The 26,479-nt window shown below is 56.3% G+C and overlaps 3 protein-coding genes across 3 annotated transcripts in view; 1 reads left to right on the top strand and 2 right to left on the bottom strand.

Moving 5' to 3' along the window:
• Window positions 1-458: 458 nt before the first annotated feature.
• On the bottom strand, window positions 459-7,848 carry NRM (nurim). Its single transcript, XM_078599664.1, has 4 exons — window positions 7,617-7,848; window positions 2,705-2,910; window positions 2,175-2,339; window positions 459-1,740 (listed from the first exon to the last, which is right to left on the bottom strand). Exons 1-4 carry the CDS (start codon window positions 7,789-7,791, stop codon window positions 1,432-1,434), a joined length of 855 nt encoding a protein of 284 aa, XP_078455790.1. The 5' UTR covers window positions 7,792-7,848; the 3' UTR covers window positions 459-1,431.
• A 2,585-nt stretch (window positions 7,849-10,433) lies between these two features.
• On the bottom strand, window positions 10,434-12,928 carry SDR39U1 (short chain dehydrogenase/reductase family 39U member 1). The gene has a single exon (XM_078599661.1). The coding sequence runs from the start codon at window positions 12,742-12,744 to the stop codon at window positions 11,839-11,841; it is 906 nt and encodes a 301-aa protein (XP_078455787.1). The 5' UTR covers window positions 12,745-12,928; the 3' UTR covers window positions 10,434-11,838.
• Window positions 12,929-14,914: 1,986 nt separating this feature from the next.
• Window positions 14,915-26,479, top strand: part of INPP5F (inositol polyphosphate-5-phosphatase F) — a 29,276-nt gene continuing 17,711 nt past the window's right edge. Inside the window, exons 1-6 of the mRNA XM_078599660.1 lie at window positions 14,915-15,084; window positions 19,363-19,443; window positions 23,975-24,111; window positions 24,337-24,462; window positions 25,495-25,665; window positions 26,263-26,319. Coding sequence (XP_078455786.1) covers window positions 14,988-15,084; window positions 19,363-19,443; window positions 23,975-24,111; window positions 24,337-24,462; window positions 25,495-25,665; window positions 26,263-26,319 — 669 coding nt within the window. The 5' untranslated portion in view covers window positions 14,915-14,987. The remainder of the gene's footprint in view (window positions 15,085-19,362; window positions 19,444-23,974; window positions 24,112-24,336; window positions 24,463-25,494; window positions 25,666-26,262; window positions 26,320-26,479) is intronic.

Here is a 26,479-nt window from a genome sequence, read left to right as displayed (position 1 = left end):
CCCTTCACTTCCAAGTTGATGACTTCTTCAGCCGCGTTATGCATCGCTCTCTCATCGGGAAGAGGTCTCTCGTTTGTTTCCGAAGAGTTACGTAGATCCAGGATGTCCCACAGCTTCGACATAACTTCCACGAACCACTTCTTGAAAGCGTTAGATGGGGCAGAGATCGGACGGCAGCCTCCGATGGCAACCGCGCCGCAAGGGTGAGAATGCAAGGCGGGTGGGCGAGGTGACGCAGCGGGCTGTGCCAAAACGGTGAGCGACAAGAAGGATTTGGCAGCGAAGAGGTGAGAGGAAAGGACGCGGTGGGCGCGGGAACCTGAGAGAGACGAGGAACATTGCGACATTGGCACGAGTTAACTCTGCAGTTAACTGTGCAGTTAACTCGTGGCAAACTGTGCAGTCGTGTTTTTAAACTGAAAATTGCGCGTAATTGAAAACAGTATGCGTACCAAGAATTGCAAACTCAAAGTTTATATAAAATTTGCAGTTATGACATGTAAAAGAGTGCTACATTAAAATTAATTAATTAGTTAAAAAGCTGCCGACTATAGATACATGTAACAAAATATCAGAGCCACAAAAGCCATCGGTGACCACTCGATTCCTCCCCATGCAAGCCGCCTCGTCCCCTCGTTCAATAGCAAACGTCCCTTCTCTGAACTCCAGCTCATTGCTCCCCATTGTGTAAATAGCATTGACACATGCATATTAAATACGCAACCCACGCCAACACACTTATTAGTGTTGGACGTTTATACCAAAATACAAAACCGACACCAGTTATTTCTGATAACGCAGAATTCTAACTCTGGAAATCATCGCTAACACTTGAACATGCAGCTGCTGCACGGAGCACATGGGCCCACACATTGCACCCACCCCACACACCAGTTTAAAACCGCAAGCGCAGCGCTGAATGGCCAGGCTGCTTTGGGGCCGGCACACAGCGCTCCCTCTCCACTCATCTGCAATCATTCTCCACTCAAAGCCTGGGGCCCAAGGCCACTAATCGCCTCATACTCCTGTGATTCCCTGGGTGGCTCAGTGGTAGGCAGAGCGGCTCGCAATCAGATTTCGAGTCGATAAAATGAGTTGGGAAGTCAACAGTGGGTGTTCTGTGGATATACTTGTTCCTGGAGTCATAAGAATGTGATATTTCCACCAATGGCTCCATGCTGTGAAGAGATGAGCACCCCCTCAATGTTCACATGAGCCGGAGGTTGCTACTTTGAGGTTGTTTTGGGGGAGACACTCGTGCAGACGCTGGCAGTGGAGGCGGCGGAGCTGCGTGGAGACGCCGGTGTGATGGTAGAGCCCGTGTCGCGAGCGAGGAGTGCGGGGCCTGTGCGGGTGAATGCGGAGGGCTGTGGATAAATGAGGCGGGGGGGGGGGCTGCGTAGGTGAGCGCGAGGGTGGGAGGAGGTACTGTCAGCCGGAGTCTCCCTCTCCGTCCCCGAGTCGGCCCAGGCGCCGCTCCTCGTGACGGAACACCTCGAACTTCCTGGCGAGCTGCCCGCGCAGGTACTCGTAGTCACAGCCGTCCAGGCGGTGCACGGTGGCCAGGTACGCGGACGCGAGGAGCGAGAGCAGCGCCCGCTCGGCGCTCATGCGCGGCACCACCCACAGCACGAGCAGCGCCTCCACGAACACGGGCACGCGCATGTGCCCGTAGAGGCGCTGGGCGCGCCGAGACTTGAGCAGCATTGGCTCGCCCAGCCCCATCACCTCATAGTACATCTGCGGGCAGCGCCGGGAGAGGAGGCGCAGCCATGCGCACGTGGACTCGATTAGCGCCGACACCGTCACTCGCAGTGTCTGGGCCCGGTAAAACGCAGCCTCTCAAATCCCCATTCACCAATTGAAGGTTTTGTACACAGCTGCTGATTTGAGCAACGTCTGAACTGTGAGCAATGTATCACCGGCATATTTTATAACTTGTGTCCAGGGTGTGTGTACGTGCCGGGTGAGTGCGTGCCGGGTGTGCATGTATATCGTATTTGTGCAGGGTACGCGTGTGTGTGTATGGTATGTGTCCAGGGTGTGGCTCTACGTGCATAGGGGAGCGTGTGTGTAGGTGTTGTGTTGCCACGTGTGCTGGCTGTGTGCTGGCTGTGACTGCGAGCGGGGATTGTTACTGCGCCAGGCACTGGTGTGCGTGGCGAGGCGGGCACCTGCTTGATTCCCATCAGCTCGGGGAAGTCGAAGATGATGGCGATGCTCAGCATTACGAGCCAGCTGAGCACGTGCACCAGGAAGCACGTGCTGTGCGCCAGCTCGCCGCGCACGCTCCACAGCGGGGGCAGGGCCCTCCCCGGCTCCCACAGGTGGATGAGCAGCTGCGGGGGCACGGTCGGAGACGCACACACGCACGCATGGCCACGCACGGCCACGCTCGCCTCGCGCTCGCAACCACTCCCGGAGGGTCCTGCCGCCGATGTATGACCACAACCCTCGTTATCTTACAGGAGAGGAAACGGCTCCGCACTAAAGATGTGCAGGAGGGTTAGCAATCCGCTCGCTGTACTGTAATGCACTGGCCACCTGCAGGCCGTACATATTGGAAGTCTCACGATTAAATCAGGGATAGACAGCGTGGGAGTACGAGAGGCAGCCGTGAGGTATGAGTGGCGGTGCTGTCAGCGAGTGACGGTGTTACCACTGTGTATTAGTGGCGGTGCTGTCACCCAGCTTCTGGCTTCACCTGCACCGTGACGGCCGTGCAGATGACGTGCACGGCGCGCCGGCACACGCCGCAGGTGGCCGCGAGGACGCGCTGGGCCCACGGTGACGCCATGGCGCGGTGCAGCAGCAGAAAGGAGACGGCGAGGCCCAGGTCGAAGAGCAGAGGCCAGAGCGAGTCGAGCCCCCAGCGAACATCTCGCCAGCGCAGGGCGTCCACGTCGCCGTCTGCGGCACACAGAGAAAAATAAACGCTCCACACCAACACGGCACAGATAGAGACGCTCCACACCGACACGGCACAGAGAGAGAGACGCTCCACACCGACACGGCACAGAGAGAGAGACGCTCCACACCGACACGGCACACAGAGAGAGAGACGCTCCACACCGACACCGCCACACGCGAGCCGCAAGTCGCCGCTCGCTCCCGTCCTCCGGCTCCGCGCCGGCTTCTCGGCGCCCCTTCATTGCGCACGCGTCCCTGACACCCACCTCGACCTGCTCTTGACGATAATGACACATGTTGGATGAAGAACATTCACAACCTTATCTCGTGTTCTGCGTACACCTGTATTTAAATGCCAAAACCTTTCTCAAGTTTCTTAGTTATAGCAGTTCGTGAAGTCCATTAAAAACCCATCAACGTCGCAGCTCCCCATCTCTTCCTCACAGACTGCTGTGTTAACACAAATTGCTCAGCACAAACATCCCTCAGCTCACTCCACATTCTCTTGCGGCTGGCTGCTGGGTCTGCTGCACTATTCGTAACCACTGAGGTCCACTTTGATTTTGGAAGCCCAAAGGAGAACCCCGTGTCCAGCAGCAGTGCCCACAGCTGCCAAGTGCTGCGGTGGCCGAGCCGACATCGCCCCCAACTTGCATCGCAGCTCAGACACCCACGTGGTGCTGCCCACGTGGTGCTGCCCCCGGGGCTCCGCTGCGGCTTGCGGCAGCCAGTCAAGCAAGACACCAGAACGCAGCGTAGCAACTCACCACTGCTACTCACCACACACCACTCACCACACACACCACAGCTACTCACCACACACCACTCACCACACACACCACAGCTACTCACCACACACACACCACTCACCACAGCAACTCACCACACACACAACAACAACCGCCATTCGCCACTAAGTGGCGGTGACGTCACCACGACGCTTGTGCCAGGCCATGTGCACCTTGAGGCCACGTGAAGTGTCGAACGCCCGCTGGCAGGAGGTCACGGGGCAGACCCAGGTGCCACGGGTCGACTGACCGAGATGACCGAGATGACTGGCTGATGCACCACCTGTGCCCCCTACTGTACCAACTTGCTGTGCTTTAGCCACCCGTCGCTCCGCTCGTTGTTGTGAGCGTCGCTCCTCCGCCCTCCGTTGTTGTTGGAGGGCGACTGCCTCCAACTGCCCAGTAGCGTCCTTCACGAGCCTCCTCCACTGAGGCCGATCTTGACACCGCTGGTACCAGTCATCGGCAAGTCCACTCAGCTCCACGTCCTCCTGTACCACATCACTCCATCTCTTCTCTAGCCCGTGCCGCGCCCGTTTAGCCCCCTCGATCCGGCCGAACAAAAGCTGTTTAGGCATGCGGTGGCTGGGCATGCGGGCTACATGACCCAGCCAACGCAGCCTTGCCTGCCGGAGGAGCTCACTGATGGGACTTTGCCCAGATCTTTCAAGGACTTGTGAGCTCCTCACACAATCCAGCCTGGTTAAACCCAGGATGGATCGTAGGCAGGCCAGCCTAAATGTTTCCAACCGGCGAAGATGCTCCACTAGGGGGGTCCACGTTTCGCAAGCGTAGAGAAGGGAGGGAATGACCGTGGCCGAGAAGACCTGAAGCTTCGTGCGGAGCGACAGACCAGGTAGCTTCCACACAGCGTTACGCAACCGATGAAAAGATATTGCCGCTCGACTGATTCGGAGTGAGACCTCTGCTGATAAACTGGAGCCGGTCATAAGCACACTGCCCAGGTATGGGAAACTCTCCACTCTCTCCACAACTGCCCCATCACCAATTGGGAGTTGTGGGGGTGGAGTGTCCGATGGTACAAAATACCCAGGCAGGTGCTTAGTTTTGGTGGGGCTGATGGTAAGGCCCCACCTCTTAGTGGCACGCTCCAGCCTCAGCAGCAGCGTCTCCAACTCCTCTTCTGAATGAGCAGCTATTACCAAATCATCGGCATACATAACGTGGTTGACCAATAGGGAGCCATCCCTTGATCGCACCCGGGCGTCGATCAGCCTCCCATTATATCTGTACCAAATGGTAATTCCCCCGGTACAGCTATTGAAGGCTTCACGAACTACGCAGTCGAAATAGATGTTAAATAATGTGGGAGCCAGAGGACATCCCTGTCGCACCCCAAGGTGTACAGGGAAAGGCTCCGACTCCCGGCCACGTAGTTTTACCCGGGCCCGCTCACCATCATGAAGGTCCTTAATGATCGTGAGCAGAGGGTCAGGGACTCCGAAAGCACGAAGAACAACCCAGAGCCCAGTCCTACTGATGGTATCATAGGCCTTGACCAGGTCAATAAAGCAGAGATGTAGGTCTTTTTGGAATTCCCTACACCTCTGCTGTAGCAGACGGACAGAAAATATGGCATCTGTGCAGGACCGCCCTTTCCTGAAACCACATTGGGGCTCCGCAAGCCTCTCCTCAGCATGCCTAGCAAGGCGATGTTGAATAATCCTTGCCAGGACCTTACCCGGCACACTGAGGAGTGAGATGCCCCTGTAGTTGTTACAGTCTGTGCGGTCCCCCTTCTTAAAGAGGGGGACCACCAGGGCATCCTTCCAGTCCTGCGGAACCCGTCCAGTGGTCCAGACTGTTGTTATGATGTCATATAGGGCAGTCTGTGCACAAACGCCACCCTCCCTCAGCATTTCGCCTGGGAGATCATCTCTGCCCGGTGCCTTCCCTGGTCTCAGACTCCGGATCGCCCTCAGTACTTCCTCAACAGCCGGTACCTCAGCCAGCCACTCACAGGGGGTGACCTCTTCCAATATTTGAGGCACCGCAGCCTCAGCAGGGTTATCCCCACTTTGTGCCATGATGTTTTCCTGGCTGAGAGATTTTCCCTCCCCCAGGACCTCACAGAAATGCTCAGCAAATCTGCAAACCTGTTCCTGGGGGTCGGAGATTGGATCACCGTTTTTTCCTCTAATGATGGTAATAGGTGTGGCGCTGCAGGTTACTTTTTTGATGGAGTTAAATAGTGATTTGTGATCGCGGGCCACTGAGGCAGACTCCATCTCCTCAGCAACCCGCGACCACCACCCATCCTTACAGCGCCTTACGGCTCTCCGAACCTCCGAGCGAAGGCTGCGGTAAACCTCCTCATTCTCTGACGTGGGATGCTGTAGGCGATGAGAGTGGGCCTGTCGCTTTTTCTCAATTAACCTGAACACCTCCTCCGTCAGCCAGGGTTCCCGGGGAGGTCTGGACCGCGTACCCAAAGCAGCCATTGCAGCTGCATGAGTCACAGTCTTAAACCTCGCCCATTTACCCTCGACATCAGGTGGAGTGGGGGACGATGCCAACCCCAGCTGCAAGCGATGATGAAATTCTCGCTTGCAACTTTCATCAGCTAACTTAGACCAGGCCACTTTTGGTTGGAATGGGATCCTGGGTGTACACCCACCACCGGAGTGGAAGAATGGCAGGCGCATCTTACAGATGACTAGTCGATGGTCAGAGGGCAGATCAGCTCCACGGTAGGTCCTGGTGTCAAGGACATGGGCTCGCATCCGCTGGTCCGTCACTACGTAGTCCAGCAGATGTTCTTGCTTGGACCCGGCATGCATCCATGATGTTGTGTGGATGCGCCGATGCCGGAAGAGCGTGTTGGTAATTACAAGCCCATGGGCTGCACAGAAATCTAGCAGCCTCCTACCGTTGTTATTGAGCTGATCTGGCCCATGCCTTCCAATCACTCCAGACCAGGTGCCAGCATCATGACCAACTCGGGCATTGAAGTCACCCAACAAGATGACTCTGTCCCGAGTGGCCACTTTAGCCAGCACCTGTGACAGTAGGTCATAGAAAGCGTCTGACTCATCGGCTTTGCCTGCATCCCTCCACGGATGTTCGTCTTCGGTGGGGGCGTAAGTAACCACGACCACCACTCCTCGCCTCTGGTTGATGGGAAGGCGAGCCCAAAGTATCCTGGGGCTTACAGCTTCCCACACCTCACCGCCACGCTCCCACGCCCCCTTCATTCTTTTGTTCAGAAGAAGAGCCACACCCTGTTGTTTGGCAGTCTCCTGCCCCGAGTAGAGGACTGTCCACCCCTCATGGTGGCAGGAGCCAGAACCGGTCCACCGGACCTCCTGAATGCCACAGAGATCCAGGCGGTACCGGTCCAGCTCCCGACAGAGGAGTGGCAGCCTCTCCTCCGCAGTGAGCGTTCGAACATTCCACGTGGCCATCACCACACACACACCACTCACCACACACACACCACACACACACCAGAGCTACTCACACCACACACACACCACTCACCACACACACACCAGAGCAACACACCACTCACCACACACTCACCACACACACACACCACACACACACCAGAGCAACTCACCACACACCACTCACCACACACACACCACTCACCACACACACACACCAGAGCAACACACCACTCACCACACACACCACAACAATTCACCACACACACACCACTCACCACACACACACACCAGTCACCACACACTCACCATACACACACCACACACACCATACACACACCACAGCTACTCACCAGCACACACCACAGCAACTCACCACTCCACGCACACCACAGAAACGAACCACTTACCAGCACACAGCAAGTAAAGAAACTCACCACCACCGCAACCCTCCACTCACCACACAGAGTCACCAAAATGGACCAGGGCAACCACCCCCCACTCCTCTCACCCGCGCTGGGGTTGTTGATGTTGTTGTTGATGATGTTGTTGTTGTTGTTGATGTTGGGGGGCCCCGCGTAGAGGAACTGCGCGAGGCTCCCGCACGCCGCGAGTCCCAGAAGCAGCGACGCGGAGCCCGCGGCCACGAACAGCGGCAGCGCGGCGGCGGCATTCCACGGCGCCATCACCACCCCTCACCACCACCACCACCCCTCACCACCACCACCACCCCTCACCACCACCACCACCCCTCACCACCACCACCACCCCTCACCACCACCACCACCCCTCACCACCACCACCACCCCTCACCACCACCACCACCCCTCACCACCACCACCCCTCACCACCACCACCCCTCACCCACTCACCACCACCACCCCTCACTCACTCACCACCACCACCCCTCACTCACTCACCACCACCACCCCTCACTCACTCACCACCACCACCCCTCACTCACTCACCACCACCACCCCTCACTCACTCACCACCACCACCCCTCACTCACTCACCACCACCACCCCTCACTCACTCACCACCACCACCCCTCACCACCCCTCACCACCACCACCCCTCACCACCACCACCCCTCACCACCACCACCCCTCACCACCACCACCCCTCACTCACTCACCACCACCACCCCTCACTCACTCACCACCACCACTCCTCACTCACTCACCACCACCACCCCTCACTCACTCACCACCACCACCCCTCACTCACTCACCACCACCACCCCTCACTCACTCACCACCACCACCCCTCACTCACTCACCACCACCACCCCTCACTCACTCACCACCACCACCCCTCACTCACTCACCACCACCACCCCTCACTCACTCACCACCACCACCCCTCACTCACTCACCACCACCACCCCTCACTCACTCACTCACCACCACCACTCCTCACTCACTCACCACCACCACCCCTCACTCACTCACCACCACCACCCCTCACTCACTCACCACCACCACCCCTCACTCACTCACCACCACCACCCCTCACTCACTCACCACCACCACCCCTCACTCACTCACCACCACCACCCCTCACCACCCCTCACCACCACCACCCCTCACCACCACCACCCCTCACCACCACCACCCCTCACCACCACCACCCCTCACTCACTCACCACCACCACCCCTCACTCACTCACCACCACCACCCCTCACTCACTCACCACCACCACCCCTCACTCACTCACCACCACCACCCCTCACTCACTCACCACCACCACCCCTCACTCACTCACCACCACCACCCCTCACTCACTCACCACCACCCCTCACTCACTCACCACCACCACCCCTCACTCACTCACCACCACCACCCCTCACTCACTCACCACCACCACCCCTCACTCACTCACCACCACCACCCCTCACTCACTCACCACCACCACCCCTCACTCACTCACCACCACCACCCCTCACTCACTTACCACCACCACCCCTCACTCACTCACCACCACCACCCCTCACCACCACGCGCTCCTCGCTCACCCGGAACCGCATCACGGCGGGGCCGTCACGTGGCCCCTCCCCTCGCCCCCTGCCCTGGCCCCACCCCTGACCCCTCCCTCTCCCCTGGCCCCACCCTCTCCCCCACCCCCTGGCCCCTCCCTCGCCCCCTGCGGGAACTCCCCACGGGCCCTGCCACACCACCCCCCTCTGCCACACCACCCCCCGACGCCACACCACCGCCGCCTCCCCTCCCCTCGACACATCCCGTCAGTCGCGAGGCCTCCCAAGTGCGCACCCCTCCTCCAGCAGCATTGGCTCGACACAAACTCTGGGCGGGTTCGTCATTCACCGTCTCATCAGCAGAGCCAGGCTCGCTTGAGCCGGTGCTGTGGGTGTACACTGCAGTATTACACAACGCAGAATAACCACGAGCGTGGTGGTGGTGGTGGTGAATGTGGTGGTGGTGAATGTGGTGGTGGTGAATGTGGTGGTGGTGAATGTGGTGGTGGTGAATGTGGTGGTGGTGAATGTGGTGGTGGTGAATGTGGTGGTGGTGAATGTGGTGGTGAATGTGGTCGTGGTGAATGTGGTGGTGGTGGTGGTTGTTGAGCCCTGGTCAGGCGCGTCCACCCTCACCGCTCATCAGCCACCGCGCGAGCTGGGGGAAACGCTCCTCCAGCTCACCGAAGTGAAGTTGATGGAACGTCCAACCAACGACACGGGGCTATGGAGCCCGTGCTAGATTCTATTCGTGGTTATAAAAGTTGGATGGTTTACACATTTTTGTGCATTTACCGGTAACCGCATTGTTGAGCTTGGGTCGTGATTGGGCGGATTTACGACGACCAAAATGTTTGAGGCAATATTACTACAATCATCACGGTGGCAAGTCTCGACAGAGGGCAGCCTCCACTGCAGCAGATGTGGTAAGTTGACTTGTTTTAACTCGAGCAGTGAAGGCGCAGCACACGCCACTTCCATCTCCCAAGGTGCGCGGTTGTTGAAGCAATCGGACACGGTTCTCAGATCCACCCCACAATCTGCCGATCCCGTGTGGTGGGGTCAAGTGTGGCGACACCCACCGCCCCCCCCCCCCCCAAGACGGCGTCCAGCACAGTGCAGACAGTGCAGACCGAATATCCTCGAGCGGAAGGACATGTCACAAAGTGCCGTGAAGAAGCAATGGCAGAGCTGCACATTTACCGCGACATGCAGTTGCTGTACGTGGGGGTGCCAATCGGGGCATTAATTCCTCGCTTAATTGGAATCGATTACCGTCTACCGATTTTAGGAGCCAGTCATCAATTTTGAAGGTGGTTATCGGGCCAACCCCACACAAATATAACTAATTAATGCAAAAACTATTTATTTACAGATTTTACAGCAGTGCAGCAGTTTTATACCCTTCAGGTCAGTTCACGAACTTTAAATCCATTAGAACTGTTCTGCTAGTCACAAGCCAAGAGGTTGACGACTCGCACATCACAACTGGAATCAGACCCGAGGGGTCTGAACGATTTCCCGACTGCCCAGTCCTCGAGCGACTTGACTACAACACAAAACCACGATCGATGTTGTGCAATAGCTTCAATTACCCTTTACCAACTATTTAAATTATCACCATCAAACCAAACCACACCCCAGTAAGTAAAGACTTTTATCCACGTCCAAATTCCGTCGTCTGTCACACACATTACGATGAACTGCACACGTGACAATGCGTATAACATCAGCCTCATCTGCCACACACAGTGTGGCGTCTGTCATTGTAGCCATGTCCCCAACACATCGCACAACCGACGCAGATGCCACGGAATCCCAGTGGTCTGCAGGGCGAGGTTTGTGTTGTAGGATGCCTCTATCGCCAATGTTTACACCGAGCCAACCACCACCCAGAGACAGACAATCTCCACGCAGACCATGTCATGGCGATGTTGAAAGAAAATAATTGGTCAAACTTTGGGTCCCTTACAGCAAGAAAATGCAATCTTTCAGATTTGCAATGTTACCAACCCCGGTTCCTTGACATCTGCGCTATGCACATTGTAGGTGGATGCATTAACACCTGGCAACCCAGAAGCATGACACTTAAGGTAGACACAGACGCAGCTTGACGCTTCAATAAATACCAAAGGGACGCGTCAGTCCAGAAGCCACGCGGGTTGAACGAGATCTTGTTGTTTTTACACGGACCCCTTCTACAGCCTAGGAAAACACTTAAGCAGGACTCACGGAGGCCCGATTTTTTCTGGAGGAATACGCAACGCAAATGTCCACGTGTAGACGTGGTGTCCACGTGGAGTGTGGTGTAGACGTGGTGTGTGGTGTGGACGTGGTGTGTGGTGTGGACGTGGTGTGTGGTGTAGACGTGGTGTGTGGACGTGGTGTGTGGTGTGGACGTGGTGTGTGGTGTAGACGTGGTGTGTGGTGTAGACGTGGTGTGGACGTGGAGTGTGGTGTAGACGTGGAGTAGACGTGGTGTGTGGTGTGGACGTGGTGTGTGGTGTGGACGTGGTGTGTGGTGTAGACGTGGTGTGTGGTGTAGACGTGGTGTGTGGTGTAGACGTGGTGTGTGGTGTAGACGTGGTGTGGACGTGGAGTGTGGTGTGGACGTAGAGTGTGGTGTAGACGTGGAGTGTGGAGTAGACGTGGTGTGTGGTGTAGATGTGGTGTGCACGTGGTGTCCACGTGTAGTGAGCATAGCGAGGGCGGAGCGTGCTGGAGAAGGCAGCCGAGGCGAGGGAGCCGCGGGCTTCACGACACAACCTCCTGTAGCGCCGCGGCGAGCTCGGGGAACTTGAAGCGGTATCCGCTCTCCAGGGTCCTCTGGGGGCTCACTTGCTGTCCCCGCAGCAGCAGGAGGCCCCGCTCGCGGCCCAGCGCCGCGTTCACGAGCCAGGAGGGCATCGGCAGCAGCGCCGGGCGGCCCAGGGCCCGGCCCAGCTCCCGCGCGAAGTCGGCGTTGGTGACGGCGCCGGGCGCCACGGCGTTGAGCACCCCGCACACCGAGGGCGTCTCCAGGGCGTGCGCCACGATGCCCGCCAGGTCGTCCACGTGGACCCACGGGAAGGGCTGCGTGCCGCTCCCCATCGGGCCGCCCAGCCCCAGCCGGAAGGGCCACAATACGCGGCTCACGATGCCGCCGCCCTTGCCCAGCACCACGCCAGGCCGCACCACCACGTGTCGGACGGGGCTCGCCTGCCGGCCGCCCGGGCTCTCGGGGAGCCTCGCCGCGGCCTCCCACGCGGCCACGAGCCGCGCCCACAAGTCCGAGTCCCCGCCGGGGCTGTCCTCGGTGTAGCGCGCGGTGCGGCTCGGCCGGTAGTAGCCCACGCCGGTGACGAGCAGCCACGTGCGAGGCCGCGGCCGCGCCGCCCACACGGCCCGGGCGAGCGCCGCCGTCGTCTCCACGCGGCTGCCGCGCAGCTCGGCGCTCAGCTCGGGGCTCCAGCGGCGCAGCGGGTCCCCGAGGGCGGGCAGCCCGGCCAGGTTGAGCGCCGCGTCGCACGGCGGCAGCCCCCGCGCCTCGAGCTGCCCCCAGGTGACGCGCCCCGAACCGGGCGAGCGCGACACCAGCGTCACGGTGTGGCCGCGGCTTCCGAGCAGGCGGCACAGCGCAGAGCCCACGAAGCCAGAGCCGCCTCCCACGACCACCCTCATGGCTGGGGCGGGAGACGCGGAGCGAGCACGGGAGGAGACGTCGTAGAGGAGGAGACGCCGTGGAGGAGGAGACGGCGTGCCACGTGGGGCTGAACAACAACGCGCGCCCCGGAACGTGGGGGGCGCGGGCACCGCCTCGCCTCACGGGGCCCCGGATCGTGAATGTCGAGGGCGGATCCATTCCTGCCGAAATCCCCGCGTCGATTCATTCATCGCAAGGTCGAGCGGAGCGCCGATAGAGGTGGCGAGGGCGGACACCGTCAAGGGGGTCACCGTTAATGGGGTCACCGTCAAAGGGGTCAAAGGGATCACCGTCAATGGGATCACCGTCAATGGGGTCACCGTTAATGGGGTCACCGTCAATTAGGGTCACCATCAATGCGGTCACCGTCAATGGGGTCACCATCAATGGGGTCACTGTTAATGGGGTCACCATCAATGGGGTCACCGTCAATGGGTTCACCGTCAATGGGATCACCGTCGAGGGGGTCACCGTTAATGGGGTCACCATCAATGGGGTCACCGTCAAAGGGGTCACCGTTAATGGGGTCACCATCAATGGGGTCACCGTCAATGGGGTCACCGTCAATGGGATCACCGTCAAGGGGGTCACCGTTAATGGGGTCACCGTCAATGGGGTCACCGTCAATGGGGTCACCATCAATGGGGTCACCGTCAATGGGGTCAACGTCAATGGGGTCACCGTCAATGGGGTCACCGTTAATGGGGTCACCATCAATGGGGTCACCGTCAATGGGTTCACCGTCAATGGGATCACCGTCGAGGGGGTCACCGTTAATGGGGTCACCATCAATGGGGTCACCGTCAAGGGGGTCACCGTTAATGGGGTCACCATCAATGGGGTCACCGTCAATGGGGTCACCGTCAATGGGATCACCGTCAAGGGGGTCACCGTTAATGGAGTCACCATCAATGGGATCACCGTCAATGGGGTCACCGTCAATGGGGTCACCGTCAATGGGATCACCGTCAAGGGGGTCACCGTTAATGGGGTCACCATCAATGGGATCACCGTCAAGGGGGTCACCGTTAATGGGGTCACCATCAATGGGATCACCATCAATGGGATCACCGTCAAGGGGGTCACCGTTAATGGGGTCACCGTTAATGGGGTCCTTCGTACACAAATTGAGATTTGATTTCGGTAGGAAGGGGTCCGATTAAAGTGGCAATCACGGGTACACAGGGCGCGGTACTCAGCAGCGAGTCTCGGTTCGCGTTTCGAGGCACAGAAATAGGGAACCGGTCGAAAACAAAAAACCCCGTGACTGCAGTCTTAGGAGCAAAACATGGAACTGAAAGTAATCTAACAAAGCAAACACAACCAGTCATCAGGGACATCTCAAAGCCAACCCTTGAGACGCACGGTCTTCACTGTTGAGTGTGTCACGGCTGACCAATGGATTCTCACAAGTATATTTGTGTTTATCTGAGAACAAGATTACTTTACTGTGAGGCGTGGTGGTGGTGGTGGTGGCGGTGGTGTTCACTACGTGGTGGTGGTTGTGTTCACTGCGTGGTGGTGGTTGTTGTGGTGGTGGTCACTGCGTGGTGGTGGTGGTGGTGTTCACTGCGTGGTGGACGCTGCCCCCTGCTGCTCATTGAGTCGCCAGCCAGCCCCGCTGCGTGGGGCTCTCTCTGCATGCGGCTTCTCCGCGTGTCTTATTGAGACTTCACAAGAAATCCGATAAGCTAGGAAGCGCTTCTTCACAGGTGTCCATGAGGGGCGGGGCATTCGACGCCTTTGGCGTTCACGTGTATCTGTATCTGTCTTACGATTGGACTTTATCAGTATCGGTGATCGCATACAAAAATAAACGATACAAGATATCGGTTTGCGGTTGTACCTCCCATAGAAATTAATTTTAAAAGACATTTAATTGAGCGCCACAAACACGGCATGACGTCATTATACGAATGCCGCCACTTAGAGCTCATGTTGTTGATGACGTCATCGCGCTGTTTTCATTACCGCGAGACCGGGTGACGTCCCATGTGTAATTGACGTCATCGCGTAGCGCCGCGCGATGTTGCAGGCGGGCGTCACGGGCTGGGAGGCCGCGGCGCAAGGCGGGAACGCGAGTTCACGGAGCTACGCGGTGACGTCACGACGTAGTCGTACGCGGTGACGTCACGACGTAGCCGTACGCGGTGACGTCACGACGGAGCGGGGAGCGTTCGGAGCCGGGCGGGACTCGGCGCAGCGGGGCCGGCGAGGCGCCATGGAGCTCTTCCAGTCGGACGGGGACTTCATCGTCCAGCAGGAGGAGAGCGCCCTGTGGTGCAGCCGCGTGAACGGGCGTCTGAGCGCGCGACCCGGTGAGGTGATCCACCACAGAGACACTCCACCACAGAGACACTCCATCACAGAGACACTCCGCCACAGAGACACTCCTCCACAGAGACACTCCATCACAGAGACACTCCACCACAGAGACACTCCACCAGAGAGACACTCCACCAGAGAGACACTCCACCACAGAGACACTCCGCCACAGAGACACTCTGCCACAGAGACACTCCATCAGAGAGACACTCCATCAGAGAGACACTCCGCCACAGAGACACTCCTCCACAGAGACACTCCGCCACAGAGACACTCCATCACAGAGACACTCCGCCACAGAGACACTCCGCCACAGAGACACTCCATCACAGAGACACTCCGCCACAGAGACACTCCATCACAGAGACACTCCTCCACAGAGACACTCCATCACAGAGACACTCCACCACAGAGACACTCCATCAGAGAGACACTCCACCACAGAGACACTCCGCCACAGAGACACTCCATCAGAGAGACACTCCATCAGAGAGACACTCCGCCACAGAGACACTCCATCACAGAGACACTCCGCCACAGAGACACTCCTCCACAGAGACACTCCATCATAGAGACACTCCATCACAGAGACACTCCATCACAGAGACACTCCATCAGAGAGACACTCCACCACAGAGACACTCCGCCACAGAGACACTCCGCCACAGAGACACTCCGCCACAGAGACACTCCACCACAGAGACACTCCATCAGAGAGACACTCCACCACAGAGACACTCCACCAGAGAGACACTCCACCAGAGAGACACTCCACCACAGAGACACTCCGCCACAGAGACACTCTGCCACAGAGACACTCCATCAGAGAGACACGCCATCAGAGAGACACTACGCCACAGAGACACTCCGCCACAGAGACACTCCATCACAGAGACACTCCGCCACAGAGACACTCCGCCACAGAGACACTCCGCCACAGAGACACTCCGCCACAGAGACACTCCATCACAAAGACACTCCGCCACAGAGACACTCCTCCACAGAGACACTCCACCACAGAGACACTCCACCACAGAGACACTCCGCCACAGACACTCCATCAGAGAGACACTCCATCAGAGAGACACTCCATCAGAGAGACACTCCGCCACAAAGACACTCCTCCACAGAGACACTCCGCCACAGAGACACTCCATCACAGAGACACTCCGCCACAGAGACACTCCATCACAGAGACACTCCGCCACAGAGACACTCCATCACAGAGACACTCCGCCACAGATACACTCCACCACAGAGACACTCCGCCACAGAGACACTCCATCAGAGAGACACTCCATCAGAGAGACACTCCGCCACAAAGACACTCCTCCACAGAGACACTCCGCCACAGAGACACTTCATCACAGAGACACTCCTCCACAGAGACACTCCGCCACAGAGACACTCCGCCACAGAGACACTCCGCCACAGAGACACCACCCCACAGAGACACTCCATCACAGAGACACTCCGCCACAGAGACACTCCATCACAGAGACACTCCTCCACAGAGACACTCCTCCACAGAGACACTCCGCCACAGAGACACTCCACCACAGAGACACTCCATCACAGAGACACTTCGCCACAGAGATACAAACCCACACCGACACAAACCCACAGACACAATAACCGCCGGGGGGTGACATCATCACCACGGCGCTTGTACCATGCTTGGTGCACTTTGAGGCCACGTGAATGTAACAGACCCAGGTGCCATTGGCTCAGTGGCTGATGCACCAACTGTGCTCCCCACTGTGCCAACTTGCTTCGTTTCATCCGCCCGACGCTCCGCTTGTTGTTGTGAGCGTCGCTCCTTCGGCCTCCGTTGTTGCTGGAGGGCGACTGTCTCCAACTTCGTAGGAGCAGCGTCCTTCACGAGCTTCCTGCACAGAGGCCGATCTTGACACCGCTCGTACCGGGCATCAGTTAAACCAACCATCTCCACAAGCTTCTGTGCCATATCAGCCCATCTCTTCTCTATCCAGTACCGCGCCCGTTTAGCCCATCTATCCAGACAGAAGCTGCTTGGGCATCCGATCGCTGGTTATTGAGCGTGGATTGGGATGAAGAATCAGAATCTTTCAGAATCAGAATCTTTCAGAATCAGAATCTTTATTTATCCTGGAGGAATCCGATGAGCCATGAAGCTATATTTCACAGGTGTCCAGTAGGGGCGGGCCGAGATTAAGAGGCGAGTGAGAGCAGAGTGGCAGAGCCCTCTTGTAAAATTGAACTTGGTAATGAGAAGCAACCTAGCAACCTAGCAATGTGGCTGAAGAGGAACGTATTCAATCCGTGTGTGGTACTGGCCGCTCCTGCTGTGGCTCGGCTATACACAGGAGATGACCATGCGGTTCACGTGGCACAGAGCGACGACACACGAGGAACGGACCGGGTGTCGAACCTGGCTCCTGCTTGGGCAGGGACAGGATTAGGGGAACGTTATACACAGCCAGTGCAGTGATTGTATGGTCGGAGAGGATCCATTAAGCTGATTTAAGGAGCACAGTAATTTACTGGAATCAGACGGTTTGTCCATGCTGCTGACACAATCAATGGTGAAGGCTTACACTGAGATCCGTCTGCTCTCAAGCACTCAGTGTGGAGCCAGCGGCTGCTGCTGCCCATCGCAGAGCCCAGTGGGGACAACCCCAGAACCCAGCAGGGCCCATCCCAGAGCCCAGTGGGGCCAATCCCAGAGACAAGCAGGCCAATCCCATAGCCTAGCAGGGCCCATCGGGGTCCAAATATCATTTATCCATGGGGGCATGACTACGGATAACCCTGGATATTTGTAAGAATTTGCCGAATAACTCCATTTATCCGTGGTCTGGACCTCGGCTAATTTGATGGGCATGCCTCCCAGATAGTTGGAAGGGATAACAGGTTTTTTGCCGACTCCTGACAAGCGAATTCAAGGAAAATTGGTAAAGGCACAGCCCTGCAATTGCTTGCTCATGCCACTGCTGGCAAAAGGGTGTCCACTATAGGAAACTCTAAAGAGCCCCTCTAGGGTTGTTTGTTGTTGCCTACTCTTGCTAGACGTCTTGAAAGAGGTGGGCGTACCCACACTTTACCCCACCATACATGACGTGCCGAATGACTAAGAAACCTGCTCCATTATTTCAACTGCCTTGCCGGGAGATAAAAACGGCAACCTCTGGATTGCAAGTCCAGTGTGCCAATCATTACATCATGGCAGCATCCCAATCATAATTAGTTGTATAATAGAAAATATACATTTTATACACAACAAAAATAAATCACAATTTTACTACGAACATATCTGGGAATGGCCCTTCTTGGGAATCGGCTCGTGAGGTCCATAGATTTGCGGATGTGTGTGTATTTGTTTTTCATTCTGTACATTAGGCACAAAGCTGGGCCAAGCCAAAGGCAACATTCACAAACATATCCGCGTGCGCACAAAGTGGCCCAGACTTGCTCCGCTCGTGGCTGTGGGAGACTCCGCTTCGTTTTGGTTGTTCAAGCTCCAGAGTGCTGTACCACGGGGTCAGGGCCACAGCGTGGCCTCGCTCGCATGAGCAGATGCCTGGGCTGATGAGTACAAGTCGACATGTGTACTCAAACCCGTGGTAGCACTGCTTCGTGCTTGTTGCCTGCTCTTAACATATATGGATTTCCATAGCAATACCGTACTAATAATTTATAATTAGAGACCAGTCATTATGTGCTCACAAATATATGTACGCATTCATAATTAAATGGAAATTACGTGACATTTTTTGGAATACTTTACACCAGTGCAGCAAATAACAAGCCCAGGCTTGCTCTGTTTACTGTGATGGTCCTCGTGTGTCGTAGCTGCGGATGTCTCTCCACTGTAGTGTTACGAGCGTTTATTAGAGTCCACTATAAATCCCAGCGGAGTGGATTAAGTGCAGCGTATGAACCGAGTCCCAACTAAACACGTGCAATGTCCATCCCGGTTCAAATTTTGAAAATAGATAAATTATGCATAAATTACTTCCACAGCAATTATTGCCCTTCACTGGCAGCGCAGGGCCCATTGCCGAGGAGCCGGGTGCCGAGTCGCCTCGTGCCACACAGGGACAGCTACCAATAGGGGGGGATCTGCGCTCCGAGACATTTCACTACATGGTAGGTAGAGCGCCATAGACACGCATGATCGTTCAAGTAGCGAGGAGCCCCGCGAGGCGGTTGAACGTGTCCTTGATGTGTGACAAGTGCGCCGGGTGAGTTGAGACGATACTCATGCGCGGTGGTGGTGACGCTGCCTGCAGGCTCAGATCTGCTCAACGCATGGAATCCGGTGTGCCTCGGGGAAGTGGAGGGAGTCATCGGCAAGATCAAGCTGCACCCCGGTAGGTCGTGCAGTGCAGCTTGTGCCTCCACATGGCACACGAAGGAAGAAAACATCGCCGCGTTCGAAACGAGTAGGCCGTTGCGTGCCGGCGTCACATTCCAAATTTTGCTGCATATTAAACGTACCCGCCAATTACTCAATTGGGATTTGCACAGCATTTACCGCCCCCTACTGGCAGACTGTTGCCTACTTGCAAAGCCAGCTGCTACTTTGCCACCTTGTGCTGTGGAGGGACAGCTGCCCCTGGGGGTGCTCTTGTAAATGTATGCGATAAGATGGGATGCAAGTCGGCTATTGCGTGTAAAGTGGTGTGTGATGCCCGGTGGCAAGGAGGGCGCTCTAGCCAGACGAGCCACGGTGGTGAGAGTTGTTGTCACACAGCGGCATGCCACGGCACGTGAGCCGCGGCACAACGGAGCTTGGCGCGGTGCCACGGCGACACGGCGGAGCGACGCGCCCAGGCACTGCATGGCTCACTTCACGCTTGATTATAAACAGGCATTCGATTTTATTACTAAAATTTTAACACACCTGCTGAGCACAGTAGCCCCAAAGGCCCAAATTGTCAACCGGCCAGCGACAAACGGCATCGTAAAAATTGTGATCGATATACGTTTATTTAATTTGGAAAAGTTGTAAAAACAGTGGGAGGGTATTCCGATCTGGAGAAATGTGAGGGAGGAAGCAGAAATATAAGTGTTGCGATCTGCAGTGTGGTGCTATCGCTGAGCTCCATTATGTCTTAAGCTGCACATATGGTTTATTTTTACCCGTCTATTGTAGGATTTTTTTACATTAAGTTCTGGCAAAAGGTTTCGTGTGAATACTTTTTGTGTTTGCTCCTCGTTGACTTGCACGGTCCCACCCCGCGAAGTCCTTCAGCTGCCGCCACTACCGCGGGTCTCGGGCTGTGGACGTCCACGTAACAGAGGTCCTTGGCTCAGTGGGCCTCGCCGTTAAGATAATAATGTCTGGGGAATAATTATTTCGGATTTATAGACGCTTTGGCCCGAAAGGGAAAACCTTGCTTCTTCGATGCCTCCTTAGCCAGATTAGTAACAGCCTAATTAGCCAGATTAGCAACGGCCAATTGTGATGCTGCAACATGCAACGCCTCCACCTTGTGTAGGATGTTGCATGCAACCTACAGTAAACCCTGCAAGGTAACCCAGCGTCTCCTCACCCGCGTCCCTGATTCTGGTGTCTCCCCCATTTCTTTCCCTAAATCGTCATCAAAAGCCTCCCCAGAGTCCATGGGACCAGACATTTCACTTGCCGTTACCGACTGACGCACTAACAGGGGGTTATATTTGTAAAGATCTCTAACGGGTACCTGCTGTGGCTGAGTAATACCATGACAATGAACATCACAATTGAGCTGAATTCTGTTGGCTATGTAAAGAAATTGGTTTTACTAAAATGAAGAATCAACCCAAACGCTCAACCCAACCAAACAGTCCACGGTTTTCCTCTGCCGACTGGTGCACTTCTGGGTCTGGCAGAGCAGACTGATGCGTTTCCACCAATAGAACTTTTGATCACTTTTTCCTTGTGGCTAAATATATTTTTGGTTCCACTTCCTTATATCCTGCCAGATATCAAACGGAGAGCAAATGTTGGTTGGAAAACCAACAAAACATGTGCGCCTAAAGAAGACGTCCCTAAAGGGAATTCTGATTCAGTCAATCAGGGGGCGCATGACGTGAGTCACGTGACCTTCAGTAACGATGGGCCGACACCACGGAGCATTCCGATTGGTTGTCGGTGACGGGCGGACAGGAGAAGGACAGTAGCATTTTATTATAAAGTAAGCCATGTTCAATTGTTCATCTTCATGAAGAGCACGTGACCCTGTGCAGCCAATCATAGCGTGTGTTGCTCGTGCATCAGCAACATTGTTCCACCCTGGTTTGATCGATGTTGAGTTTTTCAGTCCAGAGGGCAGCTTTATTTCCCCAGTGTTGCACCCTTTGTTGAACAGAGAACCCAGATGGCAAAATTGTTGCAAAAATTGCATAAATATGTATCCGATTACATCCACCCTGAATGCAGGAATTTAATTATTCTAAGCGGTACATTTCAAACAAAGTTATAATTTGCAGCAACAGGTGCGCCATTATTTATGCAGCCTATACCTATTAAATCTGTGACTGACTCGAAAAGGCCATGATAGCAGAGAGAGCCCATGGTAAACGGAACAGCGCTGTTGTCAGCGACGTTATAGCAAGAGATGTGCGGCATTTATCGGCGTCAGCATGAGCCCTGCCTTCCCGGTGCTGGGGTCCAGAGCTCGCCACCACGCCCAGCCGCCATACCCACGCCATGTCACGGCACTTGCAGTAAAGCGCATCACACGCACACTCGCGGCGGCCCTCTTGGGCCATCGACAGCCCACTTCTATTGCTGTTCCGCTGCAGGTGATACCATTGACATGTCAAAGCATCCAATCCTCTTTTGTAACTACAGATATGCAGGCGATGACTAACCGAGTGATTACAGCACCAGGTTCATGTGTTACACAATACTGTGAAGGCGACTGTAATGATTAGCCACGGAGCGCTGTGAAAAAACGATGTTTGACCTCAAAATATCCTGTTAGGTGACCGGCAGGGCGTGCTTGACGGGTGGCAGTGGAGGGAGGATGCGGAACGTGCGTCTTGCTCCTCACTGGATGCTGGAAGGGACGGGGTAGATGGGCTGAATGACCGGCCAGGTGCTGCGTCACCTCACCACCCACAGGGACAGCTACCGCTGGGGGCGCCCATTCAGACGTGTTGAGATGCGACGTGAGTCGCTCATCGTGTGTAAAAAGCTCCTCGGACACATCGGAGTAAAGTAGGGCGCTCCTGTATAAGCCCAATTGATTAATTTGCAGGTAATTTTATTCAGCATTGGGATGTTTTGGCCAATAACACAATGTATGTTTCTTAGCTATGGGAGGAAACCAGAGAACCCGGAGGAAACCCAGAACATGCAATCTCCACCCAGAGAGGCACCCAGGTTGGGACTCGAATCGAGGGACTTCTTGCTGTGAGGCCACGCGAGTGTCGCCACTGCACCGCCACCCGAGAGAGCCGGGCCTCGGGGCCGGGCCTCGGAGCCGGGCCTCGGAGCCGGGCCTCGGAGCCGGGCCTCGGAGCCGGGCCTCGGGGCCGGGCCTCGGGGCTTGCATAATGCAGCAGGATGGGCGCGAGCCGCACGCCCCCACACGCGCGCGGCCTTTGCGTTTTAAATAACGTGGGGAAGGAGCCGTGGTGCCGGAGCAGCGGAGGAGCCTGCCTGACAGGTCCTCGCGGGCAGTGGAAAAACAGCGCGGCGTTTAAATATTGATGCGCGGGTATCGCTTGCGCCCCCCGAGCGGGGAGGGCGTGGGTGACCCGGCGACGGCCGTCGCACGGCCCTGCGAGGAGGGCGGCTTGAAGCGGTGCAAGGGAAGAAGCGGAAAGAGAAGTGTGGTGAGTGAGTGAATAAGTGAGAGAATGAGCATGTGGCTGAATGGGTGGGTGAGGAAGTGGGGGGTTGTGACATGCATGGTGATGTTTGGACACACAGTGGATGAGATGAAACGGTCAGCCTGGTAGACACAGTCCTCGACACGTGTGGAGGAATCGATGGGTGAAGCTGCGGTCCCCAGCTGGGCCCCACGTGGCCCTTCCGGCCGTGTAGCTGCCGGGCTCGTTGGGGCCCCGTGTGGGCGTCTCGCTCCGCTCACGGGGACCACACCGGCTGCGGTGGGAGCGTCGTGCTCGCCCCGTCCCGCCTTGCACGCTTCAACTTCCTCCACCCCCCCATCGCGCCCCTCGTGTCCTCCACCTCCTCCTAAACTCTCATCGCCGAACACGACAACATCGTTAGTAACGATCTTGTACATTTGGTATTCCCGCCGTTCCTTTAGCGCGAGGCTATCACGGCGGTGTTGTGTTTCACGGTCTCCGATTGTGGTGATGTTGCCGTGTGTCATCTCAAATGTGTCATTTGGCGGTAATTTTTCGAATTGGAAAAATGTGGACCGTGACGCCGACAAAAATGTCCAACTCTTTTCAATTGACATCACAGGACCTTAAACGTCCGCTGTGGAACCGACGGCGCGTAATTATGGTTAACACACCAGCAAGAATAACCAGGCTGGCCCGCTGGATTCTAACCGGTAACAAACGGCGAGCGTGCTACCGCCGAGCCGTGTCACCGCCCCACAGATGGTGTTACATTCGCTTTATATTATTAGAGTTATAGATTTTTTCCTTTGTTATCTTTGTGTTATTATAAATAAAGTTAACAATAATCTTGTTACCCAGTGTACAAAATGCCGCCGAATTTCATCAGTGAGCGTTGTTCCTGGCACGCCGGGCAGAAATGGGGCAACGCCGACTGCCGTCCCTTGCCGTTTGCTCTGCTGCTGCTGCTGAAATAGATCTCGCAAAAACGTCACTCTCCAAGGAGCAATTAAACGGTCGAGATGCTCGGTGTCTTCGTCGCGTAGCGCACGCGTGGCTTCAGGCGTGCGCGTGTGGCGCTGTTCCCCGTCGCAGACCTCCACTGGCATCTGCTGCTGATTCGACAGAAGGAGCTGGTGGGGGTGCTTCCCGGGGGCCATGAGGTCTACAAGGTGTCCCGCATCGCATGCCTGCCGCTCAGCGCCGCCGATCCCTGCGAGATGGAGCTTCAGGTGGATACCGCTGCCTCACCACCACCCCTCTCACCCCACATTCACCCAGCAACCACCACCATCTTGTGAGATGTGATTTGCATGAATTACGTCGCTCTGTACAAATAAAACATGAACGGCCGACTCGTCCGCCGATGGAGATCGTACTTTCATTCACCCGTCATTTCACCACCAGGAAAGACACAACGGTAATCGTTGCTGCTGCTGTGTTCTAACTTCCTGTAGCCGTGCAAGAAGCATCACTTTGGCATTCCGAAGGGAGATAAGGTTGCTTCTGCAGTTGAGGACAAGTTCCTGCTGAAAACTTTAAACCACTTAAAGTCCAACGTTGCGGCTCCCATCAAGAAAAAGGTGAGAGGCAACGGCCATGGGTTTGAAAGGCACTGGCCGTGGGTTTGAGAGGCACTGGCCGTGGGTTTGAGAGGCACTGGCCGTGGGTTTGAGAGGCAACGGCCGTGGGCTTGAGAGGCAACGGCCGTGGGCTTGAGAGGCACTGGCCGTGGGTTTGAGAGGCACTGGCCGTGGGTTTGAGAGGCACTGGCCGTGGGTTTGAGAGGCACTGGCCGTGGGTTTGAGAGGCACTGGCCGTGGGTTTGAGAGGCACTGGCCGTGGGTTTGAGAGGCACTGGCCGTGGGTTTGAGAGGCACTGGCCGTGGGCTTGAGAGGCACTGGCCGTGGGCTTGAGAGACACTGGCCGTGGGAACCAGAAATGGTAGAAATATTTGTTTTGTTTAACGGAACATCTTTGTTGAATAAATCAAGCGTGTATGCAAATGCATGCTGGGTACGACACATCCGGCACAATGCAGCCGCGGATGGAGGCTGTTCTGCTGTACCGTGTTGCCCCGGTCAGTCATAGCCGTGTAGGCTGTGGTGTGCAGTGCTGTGCAAGCTGGCAGTCTGTGCCGCGATGTGCAGTGGAGGTTGTCTGTGATGGGTGGTGCCAGTGGAGGCTCACTAAGATGTGCAGTGGAGGTTGTCTGTGATGGGTGGTGCCAGTGGAGGCTCACTAAGATGTGCAGTGCTGTGGAGTAGAGGTTGCTGTGATGTGAAGTGCTGTGCAGTTCTGTCCTTGCGTATGATGGCAATATGTTTATGAGCTAAAAGCGAATGTCATGGTCTGCTATCCACAACGAGAGGGCTTCAGGAGAGAGTTTGTGTAATTCTGCTACTCCGTTGAAGGAGCGCAGACCAGTGGTTTACTTTATTGTCCAGAGTTTGGGCTGCATGCTCACAATTGCACTGCTGTGACTTGTGTCTGGCTTGCAGCAGCAACTCTGTGTGATGTGCACTGCCGTGTAGTAGGGTCTGGTTGAGATGTCCAGTGCGATGGAGGCTGGTCGTGGCGTGTGACGTTATTTGCTGGTGCTTCCCCCGCTCAGACCCAGAAGGATGCGTCAGGCCGGGATCGTCTGGAGCGTCGGCTGTTGGAAGAGCTGGTGAAGATGTTCACAGACTCGGACTCCTTCTTCTTCTCACCGACGTTTGACCTCACCAGCAGCGTGCAGAGGCAGCGCTCCTGCCAGCGCTCCAAGCCGCTCGCGTGGCAGGAGGTGACGAGCGTTAGAACAGCCATGCCGACACTAAGACTGATGACGGTGTCTGAAAGCTAAAGGTATCTAAGACGCTGTATGGAGCATATCATCGAAAAGATAGCAAAAGCAATAATCAGCTTAATAAATAAGTGGAAAATGCCACAGAAATGTGGTCAAGCATGGTTGACGGACTGATTTTCCACACACGAGCCACCACCACCACCGCGGATTGACCTAGGCTCAGAGTGATGTCAAATACAGGAGTAGACAGTGTAGTTACGTGCGTGCGTGTGCGCGTATGCCTAGTGGAGCGGTAGAGGTTAGCGTGCTCCATTTCGAATCTGGCCACCCAAGTTAAATTCCCGCTCACGGCCACCAACACCGGTGACGATTATCTGAACCGGTCCTCTGCTTGCCAAAGGTCAACACGGCCTCAAATGAGTACTTGGTGCTGTGTGTCAACATCGCCAATGGGGAGGCAGAGGCGGTCGGGCGTGGTGCCGGCCACTCACCCCCTCGTGTTCCACAGTGCCGCCCTTCATAGGTGCTACTCGCTGACAGCACTTTCCCCAAAAGTTTGTTAAGGCTACACGGTGGATCTTTGTCTTTGTCCAGTGCGATGACCGCTTCTTCTGGAACAAGCTCATGCTGCAGGACCTCATCGACTCGCGGGTGAGCCCTGCCCACCACCACCACGCTGCAGCTGCTCGCCGGGGGGCCCCCCAACAGCCTTGGCCACGACGACCTCCGGCCCCCCCCTCCACCCCCCCCTCCGGCCCCCCCCCTCCGGCCCCCCCCCTCCGGTCCCCCCCCCCCCTCCGGCCCCCCCCTC

The sequence above is a fragment of the Lampetra planeri genome, chromosome 12 (assembly GCF_965212315.1).
Source record: "Lampetra planeri chromosome 12, kcLamPlan1.2.h2, whole genome shotgun sequence".
Classification (NCBI taxonomy): domain Eukaryota; kingdom Metazoa; phylum Chordata; class Hyperoartia; order Petromyzontiformes; family Petromyzontidae; genus Lampetra; species Lampetra planeri.
Note: the sequence above shows the minus strand (reverse complement) of the source record. Positions and strands in the feature narration are given on the sequence as shown.

Excerpts from the sequence above, each read along its gene's own strand:
- SDR39U1 (XM_078599661.1), bottom strand. The coding sequence starts at position 12,744 with ATGAGGGTGGTCGTGGGAGGCGGCTCTGGCTTCGTGGGCTCTGCGCTG.
- NRM (XM_078599664.1), bottom strand. The coding sequence starts at position 7,791 with ATGGCGCCGTGGAATGCCGCCGCCGCGCTGCCGCTGTTCGTGGCCGCG. Across the intron at positions 2,911-7,616 it reads CATCAACAACCCCAGCGCGG|ACGGCGACGTGGACGCCCTG; the intron begins GTGAGAGGAGTG and ends TGTGTGCCGCAG. Across the intron at positions 1,741-2,174 it reads AGCTGATGGGAATCAAGCAG|ATGTACTATGAGGTGATGGG; the intron begins GTGCCCGCCTCG and ends CGCTGCCCGCAG.